The sequence below is a fragment of the Aplysia californica genome, unplaced genomic scaffold (assembly GCF_000002075.1).
Source record: "Aplysia californica isolate F4 #8 unplaced genomic scaffold, AplCal3.0 scaffold00129, whole genome shotgun sequence".
Classification (NCBI taxonomy): domain Eukaryota; kingdom Metazoa; phylum Mollusca; class Gastropoda; order Aplysiida; family Aplysiidae; genus Aplysia; species Aplysia californica.
Genome location: NW_004797399.1, coordinates 1,409,783 through 1,430,331, shown reverse-complemented (window position 1 = coordinate 1,430,331; position 20,549 = coordinate 1,409,783). Strand labels below are relative to the sequence as shown.

Below are 20,549 nucleotides of genomic sequence, written 5' to 3'. Positions count from 1 at the left end.
TTGTCTTTCCTCCTTCTTTTCTTTATTTGTTACTCTTTAGTAACACTTCTCATCTTTGACACAAGTTCCACAAAAACTCTTATTACCACTGAAAACTAAAGGGTGTCTCCGGTGAGTCCAACTTCTTTTCTTTCCTTCTTTCATTTCTGTCATTCTTGCTTTTGCCAAGCACTAAATGGCCATTACTGAGTTGATGTGATTCTCTTTTCTCTAACTCTGACTGGTTTTCGGCGGAAATCCAAACTGACAACTCAGCCATAAGCTGACAAGACACCTTTTTTTTTCATTTTGGCGCCAAAAATTTTATTTGCTAAATCGAAAGCCTGATCAGTTACCCTACTTGTGTGAAAAAGTCAAAGTGAAACTGACTAGTTTTCGAATGAATTTGAAATCAAATTTCGGAATAACTCTATTTTCAATAGTTGTGCTGACGAAAACCTCTTTTTATTGGAATGGTGTGAATAAAAAATTAAGTTTTGTCAACTTACGGCAGAACTATCCTGTGTGCACTGGCTTTTGATTTTACACAGCCCCCAGTTCAGGTGGATAATGAGTTTCCCACATGCCGGTCTTTACCGGCAACTGTGGTGTAGCAATGAAGCTCTTTGCTGTTGCTTTCTGAAGAAGTGAGTCAATTCCCAAGTGCCTCTCTCTGCATCCTTTTTTTAGCTGTTCGACTGTTCGAACGCTTTGGTCAGGAAAAGGTTAATGTTTTCATAACGTAATTCTGCCAATAGCATTGTTTGGTGTATGTTTAATTACACTGAGCCACGTATTAGATGATTTTTAGTTTTTCCTCAAGAGGTGCAAGGGGTACATTTATACTCTAGGTACCAGGGCTGGAAGGTTTAAAGTTTTAAGCACAGTGTAATAGGAAAGTGTTAATTCGGATGTGCTGAGTTGTTCTAGTTGAGAATGACCAGACTGGTGTTTTTCTAAAGTAGTTAAATAGTATGTGTATGTGAAAAATGCTGGACTGATTTGTGTTTCTCCACTGATTTCTTTTCTTCAGGTGTGGTCGAGCATAACCAGAACAAAATCATGGAGGAAATCATTGACAATCAAAGAGATATCTCAGCCATGACAGTAAGTGAAATTTTTTCCCAGAGCCATTCAGAGAACGTTTCCCTTTCCTGATGATTAGGTTTTTTTAAACGTACAAATTTTTCAATAAAGCTTCCGGATATAATGTGTTTGCTTTTATCCTCGGTTGTTAATTTCTGTTAGTCTCACTGTTTTCTTGTTCTAATTGATCAGTATCATGTGGTTGTGCCTCTCTTTACTCAAATTCGAAACTGTCTGGTTGACTAAGTGCTTTCTTATTGCGAATGTTTACAGGAAGAAATCGGACAAATCAATAACAGAATCAACCTTGGAGCTACAGCTGGAGGTGAGTTCTGGGCTCAAAGATCAGTTTATCCTCATGACCTTGTACGGTTAGATACCTTAATTTTTTATAATGGCAGTTGTTGTGCTTATGATTATGATAAAATAGACATTAAAAAAATTTTTGGATGTGTGATCTTTTCATATATATTAAGTTGATTTTGGGTGCAATATTTTGAAGTTTTGAAAGCCCTTCCTTCTAACTACACCCATTTAGTAGAGTGCTTCTTTCAGAATGACTTGGGTGCTCTCTTTTGTATGAGTAATGGCAAGTAAACAAAATAGAACCCACAAACAAGGCTGCTCGATATTTCTATTTATTTCCTTCCGAATGAAAGATTTTGCATGCTGTAGTCAAGGAAGTGTTGTTTTATATTTCAGCTTATGATCCTATCTCCATATTCAAGTGCAAAGGAACATTTGTTGGCCACTTGGTAAGGTTCAGATGTTTGTTATGTAGATTAGTCATGGGTGGTTGGCAGGTGCTCTGGTGTGTTTGCTCCTTCTTTCCTATCAAACGTCTATCATCCTTATCTCTCCTCCTTTTATTTTGTGCATGCTACTCTCTTTCATCGCCTTTAATCTCCGGCACTTGTATGACCTTATTGTGTTGCTAGTGCCGTAAAAGGTTTACTTAAATTTAAAAAATCAGAATTGTCGTTTGGCAATTAGATGATATGTCTGTGAGAATAATTTTATGAGCAATAAAAGACTCTGCTCAACCAACTGCAAAAGGTACAATGGATTTTAAGTACCACTCCAAGAAATTCTGCCCCAAATCTGTACAACTGCATGTTTTGGCAATTATTTATCCTTTGTAAGAGGATTCTGTTTATTTTTCTATACTGTCAATTGGCCTTTTGAAATTTTTCACCTAAACATTTGATTTGTCTGAGATACAGTTTCAGTCGATCTCTTGTTTGCCCTTCTTTCTTCTTCTGTTAAAACGTTAGATCTACTATCACTTTATATTTATTATTTTAGCAAGATTTGCAACCAGCACCATTGTCTATGTCTTTTGGAAAGCTGCTACTACGAATCACAGTGGACAATATTGATAAAGGATCTTGTTTCACTGCAAATTCTATCTGCTCTATAGAGAGTTATGTATAAAAAAATATGTTAAAGTCTGATGTTATGAGTCTTTATCATAGAATTATACCGATGTCGTACTCCTGTTTGGTTGGGCATTTCCTTGGTTTACTCCCAAGACCCTTGTTCAAATGTTTCATCAGTTGGCTAAAAAATTGTGGATGGGTCAAGGAATGTCCTATTTAGAATTTAACTGTCAGTCCCCCTGCTTTTTGTCTTATTTGGGAAAGAAGCCTTGAAAAATGTGCGTCCCTCATTTAATTCTCAGTTTTTAGATATTTTTGTTTCTTTTATGACATGAACATGCTATAATTTGTCAGCTACTCTCTGTCCTGGTGAAAGTGATATTTAAGGCAGTTTGATTGATATTTCTCTCCAGTGTTTCTGTTGTCCAAATCTGTTCCTTGTGAAATGTTGTTGTTATTGTTGTTGTTGTACCTAAGGGAGGGGGGGGGGACTTTCAACTCAAATCAGCTGTGAAGGGGGGCTGTTGGAGTGGGCCACTGTTGGGCCCTTGTTCTTTTGTTTCCCTCTGTTGTTTCTGTCAGTCTGTCTTACTCTTTCCTTTCAGTAAATGCCTGCTGTTGTGTCAGTGTGCTTCTCTTTACTCAAACAGGAACAAAAGAAATTAGTTGTAATTTTCGCTGTGTTTCAGGGGCCAGTTTGGTGCCTCTGTGCAAGTGGAGATTTCTTGTTCAGTGGTTCTACTGACAAAACCATTAAGGCAAGTGTTTTGAGTAGATCAGTTAAAGAACTTTCTCTTGTTTTTGTTTTGCTCAAGTATTTCTGAGTACATTACAGATTCTGCTACCATGGATGTTTGTGTATGTTTAAATTTGCATATACCTGTTTGCCTCTCATTATTCGCTTTAGGTAAACATACCAATGTTTGCACAAGTGTTAATGTGTGTGTGTGAGAGAGATAATGTGTATGTATGTGTCTGTGTACGAGAATGTGTCACTGTGAGTGTGTATATTTAGACGTGTGTGAGAGATAGTGTGTGGCTGTGTGTGTGCATGTGAGTGTGGGTGTGTGCGTGTGTGTGGTGCGTACCTACATAGTTACATGTTATCAGAGATGGTTTTTAACTCACTTCTTATCAAATAAACTGCTCACAAGTAAATTCTTGTTTTTCCAAGCCAGATTGGGATGCATTTAAAAAATAATCCAACAAAGTTTATTTAAAGCTGCGTGTCAAACTCTTGAACATTTTCTGTGGAAGGCAACATTTCTACTATCGATATTTTGAAGTTTTGAAAGCCCTGCTTTATGATTCTGTCCTCCATTTGGAGTCCTTTGCTTTAAATCCCTTTGTTTTCTCAAAAAGATTTGATTGCTCTATCTTTTGAGCTACGAGTCGTTTGAGATCAAAAGGATTCTTTCTGCATTTTAGGTATTTTTTAGGTATTCGATATTAAAGTTTGTGAATTTTAGATGTAAAAGTCAGATACATTTTTTTTCCTGTGTATTTTTTTCAAAGCAAATTAGTCATTTCAGAGTGTTATGAGGCTGCTGTTGGGTATCACTCAAAATAGTAGAAAATGTGAGTCTGTCATTTTTTTCCTCTGTAGCCTTCATGTGTGTATGTTGTGTGTGTGTGTGAGAGAGGGAGAGAGAGAGAGAAGAGAGAGTTTGATGAGCATGTGTGAGTGTATGTATTTACAAAGCTGCAACATGTGGAAATCTATAAAATCTCATCTTCTCTTTGTTTGCCTGTACAGGTGTGGGACACCAGCTCCAACTACAAGTGTGTCAAGACCATGGAGGGTCACAGTGGCATTGTGCTGGCCCTGTGTACCTGGGGGAACAAACTCTTCAGTGGATCTCAAGACTGTAACATCATTGTAAGTACTGTCCCCACCCAAGACTAACATCATTGTAAGTACTGTCCCCACCGGAGATTGTAACATCGTTGTAAGTACTGTCCCCACCCAAGACTGTAACATCATTGTAAGTACTGTCCCCTACCAAGTCTAACATCATTGTAAGTGCTGTCCCCACCCAAGACTGTAACGTCATTGTAAGTACTGTCGACATTCAAGACTGTAACATCATTTTAAGTACTGTCCCCACCCAGGACTGTAACATTGTTGTAAGTACTGTGGACACCCAAGACTGTAACATCATTGTAAGTACTGTCCCCACCCAAGACTGTAACATCATTGTAAGTACTGTCCCCTACCAAGTCTAACATCATTGTAAGTGCTGTCCCCACCCAAGACTGTAACGTCATTGTAAGTCCTGTCGACATTCAAGACTGTAACATCATTTTAAGTACTGTCCCCACCCAGGACTGTAACATTGTTGTAAGTACTGTGGACACCCAAGACTGTAACATCATTGTAAGTACTGTCCCCACCCAAGACTGACATTGTAAGTACTTTTGACACCCAAGGCTGTAACATCATTGTAAGTACTGTGGACACCCAAGGCTGTAACATCATTGTAAGTACTGTGGACACCCAAGGCTGTAACATCATTGTAAGTACTGCCCCCACCCAAGACTGTAACATTATTGTAAGTACTGTCCCCACCCAAGACTGTAAAATCATTGTAAGTACTGTCCCCCTCCCAAGAGTGTAACATCATTGTAAGTACTGTCCACACCCAAGACTGCAACATCGTTGTAAGTACTGTCCCCAGCCAAGGCTGTAACATCATTGTAAGCACTGTGGACACCCAAGAGTGTAACATCATTGTAAGTACTGTCCCCACCCAAGACTGTAACATCATTGTAAGTACTGTCCCCACCCAAGGCTGTAACATCATTGTAAGTACTGTCCACATTGAGAGAGATAGGGTGGAGCCTCTTAACCTTTTAAGTCCCGGCCACCTGTGGTAAGTAAAATTGCCTGAGCCCAATGAGCAAGACCGCATCACATTGTGGGGTGTTATAATAGTCAGTGTTTATTGGCCAATCCAAACAGCTGTGCTATATTTACTTATGCTGAGATCTTGCCGGAAAATCTGTGTTGATGTGGCATGTGGAAGTTGTAAACATGCAATTTGGTGAAAAATAAAGCAGTTTCATCAAATATAATGATTGAATCATTTTGGAGGTCAGGCAGATGGGTCGTGATAGCTTCAGGAGATCAGGGCTCAGAGGGTTAAACATCCTTACAGCATAACAAGGGTGGTTAAACCTATATAGTTTCTCATTGTCACTTTGACTGCAGGCAAGCTGCAACTCAGCTCAACTCATTTCTCTGTACTATACTTTAGTTCAAGAAGTGAGGAGCAGGTTCACTTTCTGGTATGATCTGACTTTTACTTCTTTTCAGGCTTCTTGTTATTTTTATCTGTTCCTAGAGAAAAATGGCTTTTCGTTTTCAATATTAACTTTTATTCATAAACTTTTTTTCACACGGCAGACAAAGGAGTATGGTCATGATTGCTATTGTTTCCCTCTGAGATGTAGCTGTTGTATAGTTCTATTGATTTCTGTTTTGCTTCACAGATTGATTAAGGTTATGTACCCCGCCTTTAACATTGCCAAATGTGTTTAAATAAGCTGGAAAATGTGTCAATTTTCAGTTTATGACATTTTTGTTGTCTGCGTTCAGGTTTGGAATATGGACACTTATGAAAGCTCCCATCTGATCAAGGCCCATGACAATCCTGTGTGCACGTTAGTGGCTGCCAAGAACATGCTGTTCAGCGGCTCACTGAAGGTCATCCGGGTGAGTTTTGTTATCTGTCTCTTGCTTTGATGTCAGGATGTTGATTTCTGTTTCTGATTGTTGGAGTTATTCCAGTGGGTGGTAGGGCGGCTGCTAGGATGTAGTTTGCTCTTTCTTTCCTCTCTTTCTTTGAATTTCTTTCCTTTGAATAAATCTATCATCCAATGGCTCCTCCTTCTCTCTAGTAATACCTCTAAACATCTGTACTTATATGACCGATTTGTGTTACAAGTGTTGTAAAACTCTTTACTAAAACAAAACGAAGTTGTTCCCATGTTGGGTGAACAAGCTTTGTCCCTGAAGGGAAGTGCAGAGTCATTTATGTTCTGAGAAGGTCACAAGGAGAGAATACATGTATATACACATGTTCACACCGTTACCCACATTCACATGTGGCCAGCATGCATGCACACCGACACATATGCACACCGACACATATGCACACATACACGCTCTTGCACGAGTGCACACGCAGATACGCACTCATATGCGCACTCACAGGTACAGGCCTGCAGACACAGACACATGCACGCTCACACGCACACACACACATACGCACACATGCACGCATGAGCACACACACACACACTCACACACACACACACACAAAATCAAAGAGATTGAGAGAGAATGTAGGAGAGAGCAAGATAGACCGAAAGAAAGAGAGATAGAGATTAAAAGACTGATTGAAAGAGAGACAGAAAGAGAGAGTGAGACCTAGATTGGAAGAGAGAGACTGAAAATGAGAGACAGATTAAAAGAAAGAGAGAAAATAGACAGAGGGAGAAGAAACCCTAGTTAGTTAAAACTAACAAACTGTAGTCTCGCAGCTGAAGATGCCCTTCTAATGATAGAAGTCACTCGAAAAAAAAGGATACTTAGATGTGTGTATGTTTTATTTACTTTGGTCTCTCATTTCTGCCATTTTATCTTTTTTTTGTTTTGGTCTTTTACATCTGTAGAGTTCAACTCAACTTTTCTCTCTCTCTTCAACCCCCATCTCCCTCCCATTTGCCTTTCCTCTTCCCCAACACTGTGCCCCGCCCATCAACCCCCAACCCCCACCATTCCTGCCAACCCTCCTTTGCCTTCCGTCAATCCTTTCCCCTTCGTTAATCCTTCCCCTCCCCACCTGTCCCCTCCCCCATTATCCCCTCCCCCATTACCCCCTCCCCCTCCATCCACTATTCCCCCCCCCCAATCACCTTCCCCTTCCCGCTCCGTCTCCCCACCCCACCCCCACCACCCCTCACCTGTGTGTTGCCCAGGTATACGACGTCCACACCTATGAGCTGAAGCAAGAGCTGACCGGCCTGAACCACTGGGTGCGGGCATTGGCGGCCACACAGGACTACTTGTTTAGCGGCTCCTACCAGACGGTCAAGGTAAGGGAATGGGTGGTTGGTGGGTGCTTTGGTGTGGTTAGCTCCTTCTTTCCTATCAAACATCTGTAGTCTTTTTCTCTCCTCCATCTTTTTTGTGTTTGTTTCTGTCTTGTAGCAACTCTAATCTTTGGCATTTATATGACTTAATTGTGTTGCAAGTGCCTTAAAGTGCTTACTAATACAAAACAAGGTGAGGGAGAATATTTTGTTGGGGGTGGGAGTTTAGGCTAGTTTTGTCAATGTTTATCACCCTTTTAGATGTGTGTCATGTATGTTTTGTTTTTATTTAAGGGGGGGGATGTCCTTTTCAGTCTCCTTATTGTGTTGAAAAGGTGTGTAAAACAACACTGGAAATAGTAATCTTGAAATGAAGTTTCTGATCAAATAGAAGCTTGTTGTACAGTGACCTGTGAAAATGAGCGATTGTTACTATGACAGCTGTCTGTTCAAAAAGTCTTTACCTTTCTTTCTTTTTCTTGTATAGTTTGGTTTTTTTTTGCTCAAAGACTATCCTGTACTCTCTCATAATATATTTTGTACAAATTGTCTTTTCCTCACAATTTATTTGATGTTCAAAGACTGTCGCATGCACTGTCATAGTTTGTTCAAAATGTCTTTGCCTCACACATTTTTTCTTTGCTCAAAGACTATCTTGTGCACTCTTATTGATTATAGTCTACTGAAAATGTCTCTGCCTAGCAAAAAAAGACTAACCTGTGCACTCACGTTGCAGTTTGTGCAAAACATCTTTGCCTCAATAATTGTTTTTGCTCAAAGACTGTCTTGCACTTTCTTATGACAGTGTATTCAAAATGTCTTCACCTCACCATTTTTAGGCGCCAATAGGAACTACATGCATATAAGAACTTGGAGTCATTTATTGTTTGAAAAAAATTGTCAGTAAGAGAGCATTAAGGTGGAGAATGTGAGAAAAATATTTTGGTGCAAAGGCTTTCTTGTACTCTCTAGGCCGTTGAAAATATTTTTGTTTCACCATTTTGTTTTGGTCAAAGACTGTCCTGTTCCCTCTCAGGTGTGGGACATCAACAGTCTGACCTGCCTGCGTGACCTTGAGACTTCTGGCGGCAGCGTCTACAGCATCGCCATCACCAACCACCACATCGTCTGTGGCACCTACGAGAACTGCATACACGTAAGTTATTTGTGAGGCAGCGTGATGAAATCAGGCGCTCGTCTAAATAATTAAAGTGAATAAACTGGCATTTTATCACAGTTTTGGAAATTTTAATCAAACTTGTTTTTTGGCTCATTACCTTTCATGCCAATTAAAGAAAACATTTCTGTGTGGATTTTACTGAAAGATGTTGATTAAAGTCATAAAAGAAGTCAATTTTCAGTTTCCATGGACTCTCAAGCTAAGGAAATAATGCAACTTTGGCGACCATTTTCTCACAAATTTTACCTCTGAAAACAGGTGACCCCCACTCCTTCAATCACGAATATCTTGACTTGTATCCAAGATAAATGAATATTTCTTCCATCAAAAGCCAGACAAATTGGCAAGCTTTAAGAAGATACCAACATCTCCATATGCCCCAAAACTGACGAGCGTCGTATTCCACCGCGTCGTAACACATTTATTCTGTAAAGATTTTCCGACCAGCATCTGTAGGGGGCTTTGAGTGGATCATTGGGTGGTTGGCGGATGCTCTGGTGTTGTTTGCTCTTTATCATCCTTATCTCTCTTCCTTTTTTGTGTTTGTTAATGTCTTGTAACATCTCTAATCTTCGGCACAAATATGTTTATGTTTTAGTAAGGTTTTACGGCGCTCGCAACGTCATAAGGTCATATGAGCGCCAAGGGGTGGATGTCAACAGAGAAGCCCAAACGGGAAATCTGGTTTACTCTGCCCACCTCTCTAGCCTCAACTGCACAAAGTCTGCTTTGACTATCAAAGCACCCCAGAAATAACAGTTCACAAGAGAGTGACAAACATAGAAAAGAATTAGAGGAAAAATAACTAGTAAGGATGAGGAAAGAAAAAGGAGCAGATCCCCCTATGTTGTTCTGGCACAATTCTGTTGTGCATAGGAACATATTAACATCCCCCTTCGGGAATTACCTAGAGACAGCTTCAGTCAGTAGCTCTGCCCGGTGGGGGGGGGGGGGGGAGCACAAATATGATCTAATTGTGTGAGAAGTGCCATAAAACTCTTACTAAAACTAAAAGCTGAGCAGATCATGTTTTCTTTTCTGTTGTTCATTTGAGTGGTGGATGGGTGGGGGGAGGGGGGGTGCTACTGGTAGGTCCTACCTTTTTACTGCCCCTCTGTTGTTTCTGTCTGTCTGTCTGTCTGTCTGTCTGTCTGTCTGTCTGTCTGTCTGTCTGTCATACTTATCCTAAATGACCATTATTGTGTTGATGTGCTTCTTTTTACTCGAACACAAGCCAGTGGGTGGTTAGTGGGTGCTCTGATAATAATAATATGGTTTGCTTTTTCTTTTCTATCAAACATCTGTCTTCCGTATCTCTCCTCCTTGTTGTGTACGTTTTTTACTCTCCTGTAACATCTAATCTTCGATGTTTATGCGACGTAATAGTGTTGCAAGTGCCGTAACATGCTTACTAAAACAGGACTTCTTTTATTTGTCTGTTACCGTCTAGTAAGACCTCAAATCTGTAACCCTTATATGACCTAACTGTGTTGCAAGTGCTGTAAAACTCTTACTAATAAAAAACCACCAAAAACTCATAAACCAACCTTAACTTGACCTTGTGAGTGGTTGGCAGGTGCTCTGATGTGATTTGCTCCTTCTTTTCCTTTCAAACATCTATTGTCCTGATCTCCCCTCCTTCTTTTTTCTTGTTTCTTACTCTCTTCTTGTAACACCTCTATTCTTCGGCACTTATGTGACCTTATTGTGTTGCAAGTGCCATGAAACCTCTACTAAAACTAAACTGACCTTATTGTGTTGCAAATGCTGTAAATCTCTTTCTAAAACTAAACTAACTGGACCTCCAACCTTGTGCAGGTGTGGGAGCTGAGCAGTTTCAAGCAGCTGGAGACCCTGATGGGCCACTCGGGCACGGTCTACGCCCTGGCCGTCCTCCACACGGCGTACGGCACAAAGGTCTTCAGCGCCTCCTACGACCGCTCCTTACGGGTGAGTCATGTGACCTTGGTACCCCGCATTAACTTACTGTCCAGTTCCCTCACAATTCCCTCACCTGCTGTAGTTAGTAAAGTCCATTACTTTTATTCCTCCTTTTATGTTAAAGGTCATCATCATTTCATTTTGGATGAACTATCCTCCTCCTCCTCCTCCTCCTCCAATGACCATTAATGTATCAATGTACTAATCTTTATTAAAGGATGTACTAGTCTTTACTAAATCCACAAAAAAAAACCGAATCATGTAAAAGCTCTGATGTGTCAGGCCATTGGTGACTTGAAACTAAAAGCTTTTTTTTTCTCTGTGTGTTTAGAAAGGGGCCGGAGGTAAAAATGAAATAGTGAACAAGTCTTGATCAGTTTATACTACTTTGTCATTTGCTTTTGGCCATAATTTTGAGAAAAACTTGCTTAAATGAGTAATTTTAAAAAATCCCCCTTTGTTCTAAAATTTTTCCCTTCGATGTGTCTAACAGGTGGGCTATAAATGAAGCTGGCTGAGGACTTGCCATACTTCAAAATGAAGAAAATTTTCTTTCGTGAAAGAAGCTAAGATCATAAGTTGTTTTTTTTTAGGGGGGGGGGGGGGTGTTTTAAAAAAACAACAGAATTTGGGTATGAATAGATTGTGGATTGGTATGGAACGAGCAAAGACCAACGTTGACATTTTTAGTCACAATGGCTAAATGTGGGTTTATATTTTCTGTTGTGAGTGAATAGCAGGATTGTTCTCCAAAAAACTTATGAGTCTCCAACTCAATAAGCTGTGTTTAGTCACAGATATAGAGAGAAATGAGAAAGCTATACAGTCCGTGCCGGCTATAAGCACGCCGGCCTTAAGCACGTTTCGGACTCAAGCATGCTAAACGGCTCTTACCAAATTTTTGCTATATAAATTACACGCCTATAAGCACGGTAACTTCGGCTTCAAGCACGCTTCATTGACAAGACAGTCAATATTTTCATGATGACCCATCGAAGTTCGAACACAGTTTACACCGCAGCAGTGGAGTGTGTCAAGAGAAACACAAAGAACGCAAGTGATGGACACACACACTCACACGGGCGGAGACGAAGGCAGAGAGATGCACACAGCCGTGCGCGCGGACATAGGATCTAGCCTAGGCCTAGGGCAAAGCTACACACGACCAAAAAAAAAAAAAATACAAAGAGAGTCGGGGAGACGAGAAAGGGAGGCTGGCTGAGGTTTTACCTTTGACCCTCGCTATCCATTAATCTTGATTGTGTATCACGCGCGAGGTGGGATGAAGGCGGTGGTATGAGTGGCACAGCGGGCAGTGGTACGCACAGGCAGTGTGTTACAGTAGGCCTAGTGTGCTGTATCGTGACTGGCCGTCTAAATTAAGTTTTCATTTCCCATTCGACCACAAAACAAAAACAATCAAGCGAACAAAAACTACCATGGCGGGTGTCTAAATAACAGTGCACACTTTTGCGGGATCGCTATAGGCCTTCTTACAAACAAAGGGAAATAGCACGGGGAATTTTCTATATATATATGAAAATCTCTGGATTGTGTCTACTTCGCACTTAAGCACGCTTCGGCTTTAAGCACGATTAAGCTTTCTCCCGATGACCGTGCTTAAAGCCGGCATGGACTGTAATGTGTTATAAATAATCTGAATGCCACAGCAATACAGTCAGTATTGTCTATGACGCAGACCCATTGTTGAGGAGAAACGTTTTATCTGAGACAAGTAGACATCTTACACAGTCTAATTTTAATGTAAAAAATATGGATGGAGGGAAATGAGAAGTGGCCGTTTGCACAGGTGATTGTCTTCTTATACAGGTGGCCATTAGAGCAGGTTCGACTATATTTGGAAAAAATGGCATTACCTTTCATTTTTATCAACGTGTTGTTGGTTCGGCCAACCAATGAAATTGACACTGCGATACTTAATCTTTGCACAGTAATACAAAGTATGGCTGTGGTTGGCCTTCTCAGCGTACCTTCTTTCTTGAGCGTTTTTGGCTTTGACTGTCACTCTTGTCTGGATATAACGATTAGAGATGTCTTGGATACACAGAAGGTGTTGGCGTGGTCTGCTTGTCTAGATATGATTTAGAAATGTTTCAATTACCAAGCAGGTGGTGTGCTATGGTCTGCCCGTTCTACTTCATTTTTTGTGTTACTGTTATCTCTCAATCTCATGGGATATGTACCTGCAGGTGGTTGGAGGGCGGGCACTGGTAGGTCCTACTTTTTACTTCTTTTCTTCTCCTCAGCGGTTTCTGTTTGCACATGTTACCTTTCCCAGCACTGAATGACCGTTACTGGGTCAATATGCTTCTTCTTATTCAAAACTAAACTGGTTTTTGTTCATCTTTAAACGGACATCCCAGTCTCGAGTATGAAGGCTGCTGTTCCCTGCAGGTCCTCCAGACTGCCGTAGAGTTATGGGGCTCCCTGCCTTGGGCCAGGCCAATACCTCCTTTTAAGTGATTTGAAACTGAACTGAAACTAGTACACTGCTTGCAAAATGTTCGCACATATGATGACGTTTTCAGGGTGTGTCTCAGCAAAATCGTTTGTTTGGGGGTGGGGGGGGTAAGTGTTTTACAGCGCTCACAACTGCTTAAGGTCATATAAGCGTGCTGGACACATTAAACTTTTTCAGTAGGTAGGACCTTTTGAATTTTGTTCGGGTGGCGGCTGAAGCCTACTCTTATCGGATCACCACCAAGGGATCTTTAACGTGCGCAACTTGCACGTGGGACCTCTGAGATTTTTTGCCCTTGTCCGAGATGGCTAGGTTTAGATCTTTCCTACCAGAAGATCAGGAATGTGGCTGAAAGACAGCGGTAAGAAGGAGCCAAGGAGTAGCAGTAGAAAGGCTGCAGAAAGAGTCGGGAGCCCAAAGGAGGGAGCAATCGAGGTGAGGTGGCGGGGGCAAAAAGAGGAGACGAAAGCAGACGACAGAACATTGCTAGAGAGTAGGAAAGGAGGTGAAAGGAGACAATTTTAGAGAAACACCTTAACGTCTAGGCCACGAGAGCCCCCACCCAAAAAAAATCGTTCGATGATGAAAGAAGAGCATGATGATGATACAATCTGCCCCATGACGAAGCCGATCGAGGTAGCCGGTTTTACTCCCTCAGTTGAAATAAAAGAAAGCCAGGGGACAATTTGTTTGTTAATCTGATTTTATTTAGCACCAGCCAGACATTCAGTGCCACCTTCCCCTCCTCTCCTCCCTCCCCTTTCCTCGTCTGCCAATCTTCACAATTTCTTAAACTCAGATTGGGCAGAAGTTTGACCATGTCAGTGTCGTGTTTTGGTACCTTCTTACGTGCAGTTTTTAATAGTGTGAATGTGACTTGTTTGGGGAAAATGAGTGATGCCACAAAACCAGTCTTGCTATTTAGCTTTTGATATCTTCTGCTGAAAGCATTTCGAAATGCTAGAAAAAGTCGCAGTTTCCCCATCTGTACGTAATCAATCTCAAAATACTCTTGTAGCCTTTGAATAGTCGATAAATACATCATGTATGGAAGTCAACTGACCTTTGTGGAATCTGGACTTTTTCGCCCCACTTTCAATGACTGGTTGATTTGGCCCGATTCACAACAACATTATGTTCCTCCTCATGTTGTATTGTGAGCCTTCTTCATACTCATTCACACTTCCATGCTTAAACCGCAAAACAAGATAATAATACTTTTCTAATGTCAAGCGAAATTATGGATCCGTTATGTCGTCAAGATTGTCCTGTAAAATAATTTATCATAAGTGCGCATAGGCAAAAGTAAATGAAAAAAACCCAAACGAACAACCGAACAACACTGCCTTCGACTCGATAAAAAACCTGTTGTTTTTGGGCACGCGGGTGCCATTTGGACAGTGCTGTGTTTGTAGTTGCAGATGTTCAGTCTTGCCACTCCCGCGCAGACTCGCCGGCTATCGTCTGCGTCGCCCCACGCTGTTGAGGTAGGAGATGACCTTGTAGTAGTCCTGCTCGTCGGACGCTCGGTTCAGGAAGTCTCGGTCTGCAAGCAAGGGGAGGTGACTTTCTCATTGACGGGGCAACAGAATAATAATTCCTTTAGACTAGAAAGTAATTGAGAAGAATTACCCCCTTTTTCTTACCCCCTTTTTCTGTTACATGTATTAAAACGCAGTTCAGTAGAATCACTCTTTTAATATTTTATCTGTCTGTCTGTCTGTCTGTCTGCCTGCCTGTCTGCCTGCCTGCCTGTCTGTCTGTCTGTCTGTCTGTCTGCCTGCCTGCCTGCCTGCCTGCCGGGCTGAATGACAAACTATCTATGTTGGTGTCTATCTATCTATCTATCTATCTATCTATCTATCTATCTATTTGGACACTAGATGCTTATAGGCTAGAATGTAGTTAATAGAGTCCCGCTCTTTATCTGTTCCATCTGTCTGCCTGGTAACAAAAGAATTGAAAATAGAGGAGAACGTACGAGTAGTGATCATTGTCGAGATTGTCTTGATCACCGTCTTCAACCTCAACGAAATCCCCCCCCCCCCCCCCCTGGTCCGAACCCCACCAGGACCAGCAACAAACGACATCAGGCGCACTCACTTTAACTTAAGTTGTTTCGGGGACTCTTTAAGACTCTCTGCATATTTGGCTTGTTCATATTGGACTTTAAATTCGGAGATCCTACCTCTTAAATGATCTTTCAATGTTGAAAGTGGCGTTAAATCTATCTGTACAATTTCCAAACACTCTCTCTCTCTCTCTTTCTCTCTCTCTCTCTCTCTCTCTCTCTCTCTCTCTCTCTCTCTCTCTCTCTCTCTCTCTCTCTCTTTCACACACTCTCTCTCTCTTTCACACACACACTCTCTCTCTCTCTCTCTCTCTCTCTCTCTCTCTCTCTCTCTCACACACACACACACACACACTCTCTCCCTTCCCCCTTTTTAAAAACCCAATCAGCACTTACCCACAGCCTCTGCGCTAGCACTGCCCCCCGTGGGCCAGCGAGCAGCCCTGGCCTTAAAGATGTCATAAGGGCCGTAAAAGTGGAAACCTGAAAAAACAAAATAAGAGAGCTACATGTATACAGGAGATGAAGGATAATACGTGACATAATGATCAGATAATATGCATCCTTAAAGGGAGGAGCGACCCTTGATTTTGCAGATTTTGTGTCATGCTATGCACATTTATGTTGGCTGAGTTTTGAAGATCAACCATTTTTTGGGGTCTAAAAATAGCATGGACACAATTGAGAAAGTCTTTATTCATCTGGTAAATTGCTTTTGAAAACATGAGGTTGGATTAATGTAGTGAATTTTCACAATAATTGTCATTTTTCGCAAACTAATTTATTTTAAAAAAATACTTTTTGTTGTTGTTGCAATTTTCCCCCATACTCCTGTCCTTTTGACATGAAACTTTCAGGAAACATTGATGGAAGGATAATACGTGACATTATGTGGAGATAATTACTTTTTCGACTGGTCTTATCTGGATGTTTTCGTGTACGTATGGTTGGGAGGGCGCCACTGGTAGCGTCCTATTTCTCTCCTAATATTTCCTCCTGGGAAGCTGAGATATTTTCAGAGTGCTATCAGGTCTGCTGGAGTAATAATACAGATTGCCAAGCGCATAGAGCTTGTTGTAGAGCGGGATTTTCGCTGTACAAATGCTATTTATTTATCATTATTGTCTATCTGTTGTTTCTGTTCGCCTGTTCTACTTTTCCCTGTTCTAAATGACAGTTTTAGTTTTGATGGCGGATGGTTGGCGGCTGATCTTGTGTGGGTTACTCCTTCGTTCTTGTCAAACAATTATCACCTTGATCTCTCCTCTTTTTTTGTGTTTGTGACTCTTGTAACAACTCTAATCTTCGGCACTTGCATGGCCTTATTGTGTTGCTTGTGCCGTAAAACTCTGACTAAAACAAACTTAGTCTTGATGAGAAAAATACACTCATCCATCTTGATTAGAAGTGGAGATATTTGCGATTGAAGGAGGTGGGAATTGCCTGGTGTCAGAGGTAAAATTAGCGTGCAAACGGCCGCCTAAGTTTGGAGACTTCCAAAGCTGGAGTGTCCTTGGAAACTGCAAATTTACATTTTGTTTGTCTCTGTTCAACGTTTTTCAGTAAAACCCACACAGAAATGTGTTTTTAAATGGAAATAAAAGGTGTTGAGTGAAAAAGAAAAAACTAAAAATTTCCAAACAGGCGGAAAAAATGTCGGTTTCTTTTATTTTATTATATTGACGAGCGTTTGATTTCACCACAACGCCATAAAAAAGACCCAAAAACATGCACATGAATTAGCATTAGCTTAACGTATTACGATAATGACCTTAGTAATTGTTGTTAAATTTGTGTAAATCAGGGAGGAGGGGCTTAGTAGCAATTCGGTTTCTTGTAGCAAAATGTAGAACAGATGAATGGATGGAGAGATGGATAAAGGGAGAGATGTATGGAGAGACGGGCAGACAAGCAAGCAGACAGACATGTAGACAGAATGTCAGGTGGTTTTTAAAAATAAGTAGCTACATGTGTTACTGTCTGTGTGTTGTCTCTGCCTGTCTGTGCACTCCCCAGTACCCCGGCCTCTTTGCGCCATAAATGTCTGTCGCAATCATGTCGTCGTGGAGGCCTCTGCTGCCCCGTGCCACCTGCCAGCTTCCATGACGACGGACACGCTGAGATAATGTCACGGGTCACCGAGGTGGCGGGAAATGTCACTAGATGTTTGTTGGTGCTCAGGAGGTGGGGTGATAATTGGCATGGGTTGGCTGGTGAAGCAATAAGGGCATTCACCCCCTCCCCCACCTCACCCCCCCCCTTTCTTGTCCCCAAAACTACAGCAGCGCTTCAAAGATGTATTGTGACTGCTCTGTCGTGTTATTTGGGCGCAAGAATGTGGGGGTTGTTTAATGCGGGGGTGCACCTAGTAGGTCCCTCTTTTCTTTCCGCGGGTGGTTGGCGGGTGCTCTGGTGTGGTCTGCTTCTTATTTCCTATCAAACCTCTATGGTCCTTATCTCCCCTTCTTCTTTTTTATGTTTGTTAATCTCTTGTAACACCTCTAATCTTCTGGCGCCCATATGACCTTATGCAGTTGCGAGCACTGTAAAACCTCTACTAAAACAAAACTTTTCTTTCCCGCTGTTGTTCGCATATGTCTGCGTGTGTGTGTGTGGAAGGGGGGGGGGTGGAAAGCACATCCATCCATCCATCCATCCATCCATCCACCCACCCATCCATCCATCCATCCATCCATCCATCCATCCATCCATCCATCCATCCATCCATCCTCCATCCGTCCTTCATCCATCCATTCACCCTTCCATTCATCCATCCATCCTATTTCTCCGTCCACCCATCTCCCTGTTCATCCAAGCTATCATTCTTCTATTAACACCCGTTTTACCTACGGCGCCTGTGATGTAACTGCAGTGTAATAAAATCTACTCTTCACCCTGACGCTTAACATACCATCGTCTGTGGTGAAGTGGCAAGGCTCGTGGCCGTAGCACGCAGGAGTGAGTTCGATTCGCATGATGGGGAGGTGGTTGTTTGAGTATCTCCGTCTTTTTGCTGGGATGCTGTGTCCCTCTCAGCCCGGGCTGGAGCGGGTGGTTGGATGGCGCCACTTGAAGGTCATTATACTTATACTTCTGCATTTTCCCTCTGTTGTTTCTGTCTGTCTGTCTGTCTTACTTTTTCTTGTCTGTACTCAGATCAAGCAAACAAACCGGGTTACAGCCAGCAAATATGGCGGTAATAAACCTATCTGTACCTGGGATACCCGGAGGTGTTATCTCTGGCTCAGAGGTTGGCGTGTAATGACCGGCCGTTGTTTACGATCTTTAGCTGCTCTGGTGCATCTTGTCATATTCAACCTAATTCATACTTTGATTTTTTTCGGCCCTAATTGCACGTTGTCCGCCCTTCGTTGTAGACTGAGCTGAGAAGGCGTTAATGTGGGTCTTTTTTGTCCGTTTCTATGGGGACACCCGCGCGTACCTGACCCGGACTGGTGTGATTTTCTCACCTCTGCGCATGCGCGTATCCTGCTCGTTAACACCCGTTGTCCTGGCTGTCACAGGTCACGGACCTCTTTCTCTCCCGCCCCCGGGCTCTGTTAGCTCGTGGAAGTGGGGAAAAGGACAGAGTGCAATCTGTTCCTTAGGGATGTCCTCACTATTGCACTGACTCACAGTGAACGACTGGACAGCTAAGAGAAAAGGGCAATGACACTGTTTTATTTTGCTATGTTTGAGAATAGTGGTGCTTTTTTTTAGCTTTGGCTTCGACAATTACTTCGATTCAACAACGGCCATTTAATACGTTTTAAAAGCGATTGCTTAAGACTCATTTGTTTAAGTCTCAGTTGGAGTGTGTTGGCAGTTGCTGATGTGTCTTATTTTCTCTGCTGTCCATATATGTGTTTTTAATCATTAATGACTGAAAAAGTTCTTCCGTATGTGATTGAACTGGGGGGGGGGGTTGTTTATATTAAATGGGTATTTTTTGTGTGTTTGAGGTTTTATTTTCGGTGATCATGCCATCTGTGTAAAGTGCACAGAGCTTATACTTGTATTGGATAGAGCGCTATGTAAAAATAGTTATTATAATCGTTATTTTGATAAAGTGCAGGGAAGTAAATTTCATCAGCGCTGTTACTTTTGTCAAGCTGGTTTTAGTGACGTGTTCTTTTTTATGTTACGAATTAAACGTTTTCATGGGTTGTTAGCGGATGCTATGGTGTGGTTTGGACCCCCTTTCCTATCAACATGTATCGTCCTAATCTCTTCTTCTTCTCTACTTTGCATGTTACTCTTTAGTAACATCTGTACTCTTCGGCACTTATGCGACTTTTGTGTTACTAGCGCTGTAAAACTTTTCTTAAATTATCCGTTGGCGTTATGCCGACCACGAAGTGGATGGCTGTGGTTCGAATTCCCAAACGGGGCCTTCTGAACTTACATTACTTTGAGGAGTTTTTACGGCTCCCCACCCGTTTGACTCAGCCCTATCAGAGATGTACGTTACATTCGGAGATCCCGCCTCTTAAATTACCTTACAGTTTGAAAGTGGCGATGAAACTATACAGCGAATGACATTGTAAATACGTTACGCCCCCATTGACACAATTTGGACCATTCAGAAGGTGGGCTGCTCGTACCCTGCCTGATGTTGCCCACCCTGGCTAGAGGGATAGGAGTCGATAGTGCCGTAAAACACCTACTCAAACAAGCAAACAAACAAATGCGAGAGATACAACATTCCAGGGAACGGCGGAGAAACTCGATTTTTTTAAAAGAAAAAAAAGTTCGTCGCTAAGGAATCGAACCCATGTCATCTGTGTGTGGCGGCGAAGCGTCTACCTGCTACACTGCGGACTCTGGCATTGTCTTGTCGTTTATACTTTGTTTTCCAGAATTTATACATTGTGTATATATGAGTTGTACACCCTTGAAGGCTCACGCATGTCGTTTCGAGGACGGAATTTTTTATTGTAAACCAAGCTTGTTTTGTCCATTTTCCTTATTTCTGTCGTGTGAACTTTTCATTCAACCAAGGTAATGGCTGAGGGTGTTGAGGGTATTTTAAGAGGTAGTTACTTCAGAATTATAAAGTTCTATCTGCTTAGTACCTAGTTTTGACAAATTTGATACACTCAAAAAAAAATTTAGTTTCACAGTATTCAAGCTTTTTCGACTGCAATTCTTTGAATATTATCTTGATAACGACTCCGAATTACCTTACGGTAGAGGAAATAGAACATTTATTTTCGGACCCCATTGTTTTAGCAACGCCTCTAATCTTCTGGCGCTCATATGACCGTATGCAGTTGTGAGCCCCGTAAAACCTCTACTAAAACTAAAATAGAAATCCTAGCTGTTGCACCCCCC

The 20,549-nt window shown here is 41.7% G+C and overlaps 1 protein-coding gene and 1 long non-coding RNA gene across 3 annotated transcripts in view; one reads left to right on the top strand and one right to left on the bottom strand.

Annotated features, from left to right (window-relative positions):
* LOC101858775 (E3 ubiquitin-protein ligase TRAF7) overlaps window positions 1–20,549 on the top strand; it is a 90,662-nt gene that overhangs the window by 14,501 nt on the left and 55,612 nt on the right. For both annotated transcript variants that reach the window (XM_005096475.3, XM_005096474.3), the window contains 9 exons: window positions 1,013–1,086; window positions 1,339–1,390; window positions 1,768–1,820; window positions 3,134–3,202; window positions 4,201–4,323; window positions 6,043–6,159; window positions 7,428–7,544; window positions 8,578–8,697; window positions 10,540–10,671. In XM_005096475.3, coding sequence (XP_005096532.1) covers window positions 1,013–1,086; window positions 1,339–1,390; window positions 1,768–1,820; window positions 3,134–3,202; window positions 4,201–4,323; window positions 6,043–6,159; window positions 7,428–7,544; window positions 8,578–8,697; window positions 10,540–10,671 — 857 coding nt within the window. The remainder of the gene's footprint in view (window positions 1–1,012; window positions 1,087–1,338; window positions 1,391–1,767; window positions 1,821–3,133; window positions 3,203–4,200; window positions 4,324–6,042; window positions 6,160–7,427; window positions 7,545–8,577; window positions 8,698–10,539; window positions 10,672–20,549) is intronic.
* LOC106011490 overlaps window positions 13,830–20,549 on the bottom strand; it is a 30,223-nt gene continuing 23,503 nt past the window's right edge. The window contains exons 3-4 of the long non-coding RNA XR_001184761.2: window positions 15,612–15,698; window positions 13,830–14,690 (exon numbers count right to left, since the gene is read on the bottom strand). This is a non-coding gene — a long non-coding RNA (uncharacterized LOC106011490). The remainder of the gene's footprint in view (window positions 14,691–15,611; window positions 15,699–20,549) is intronic.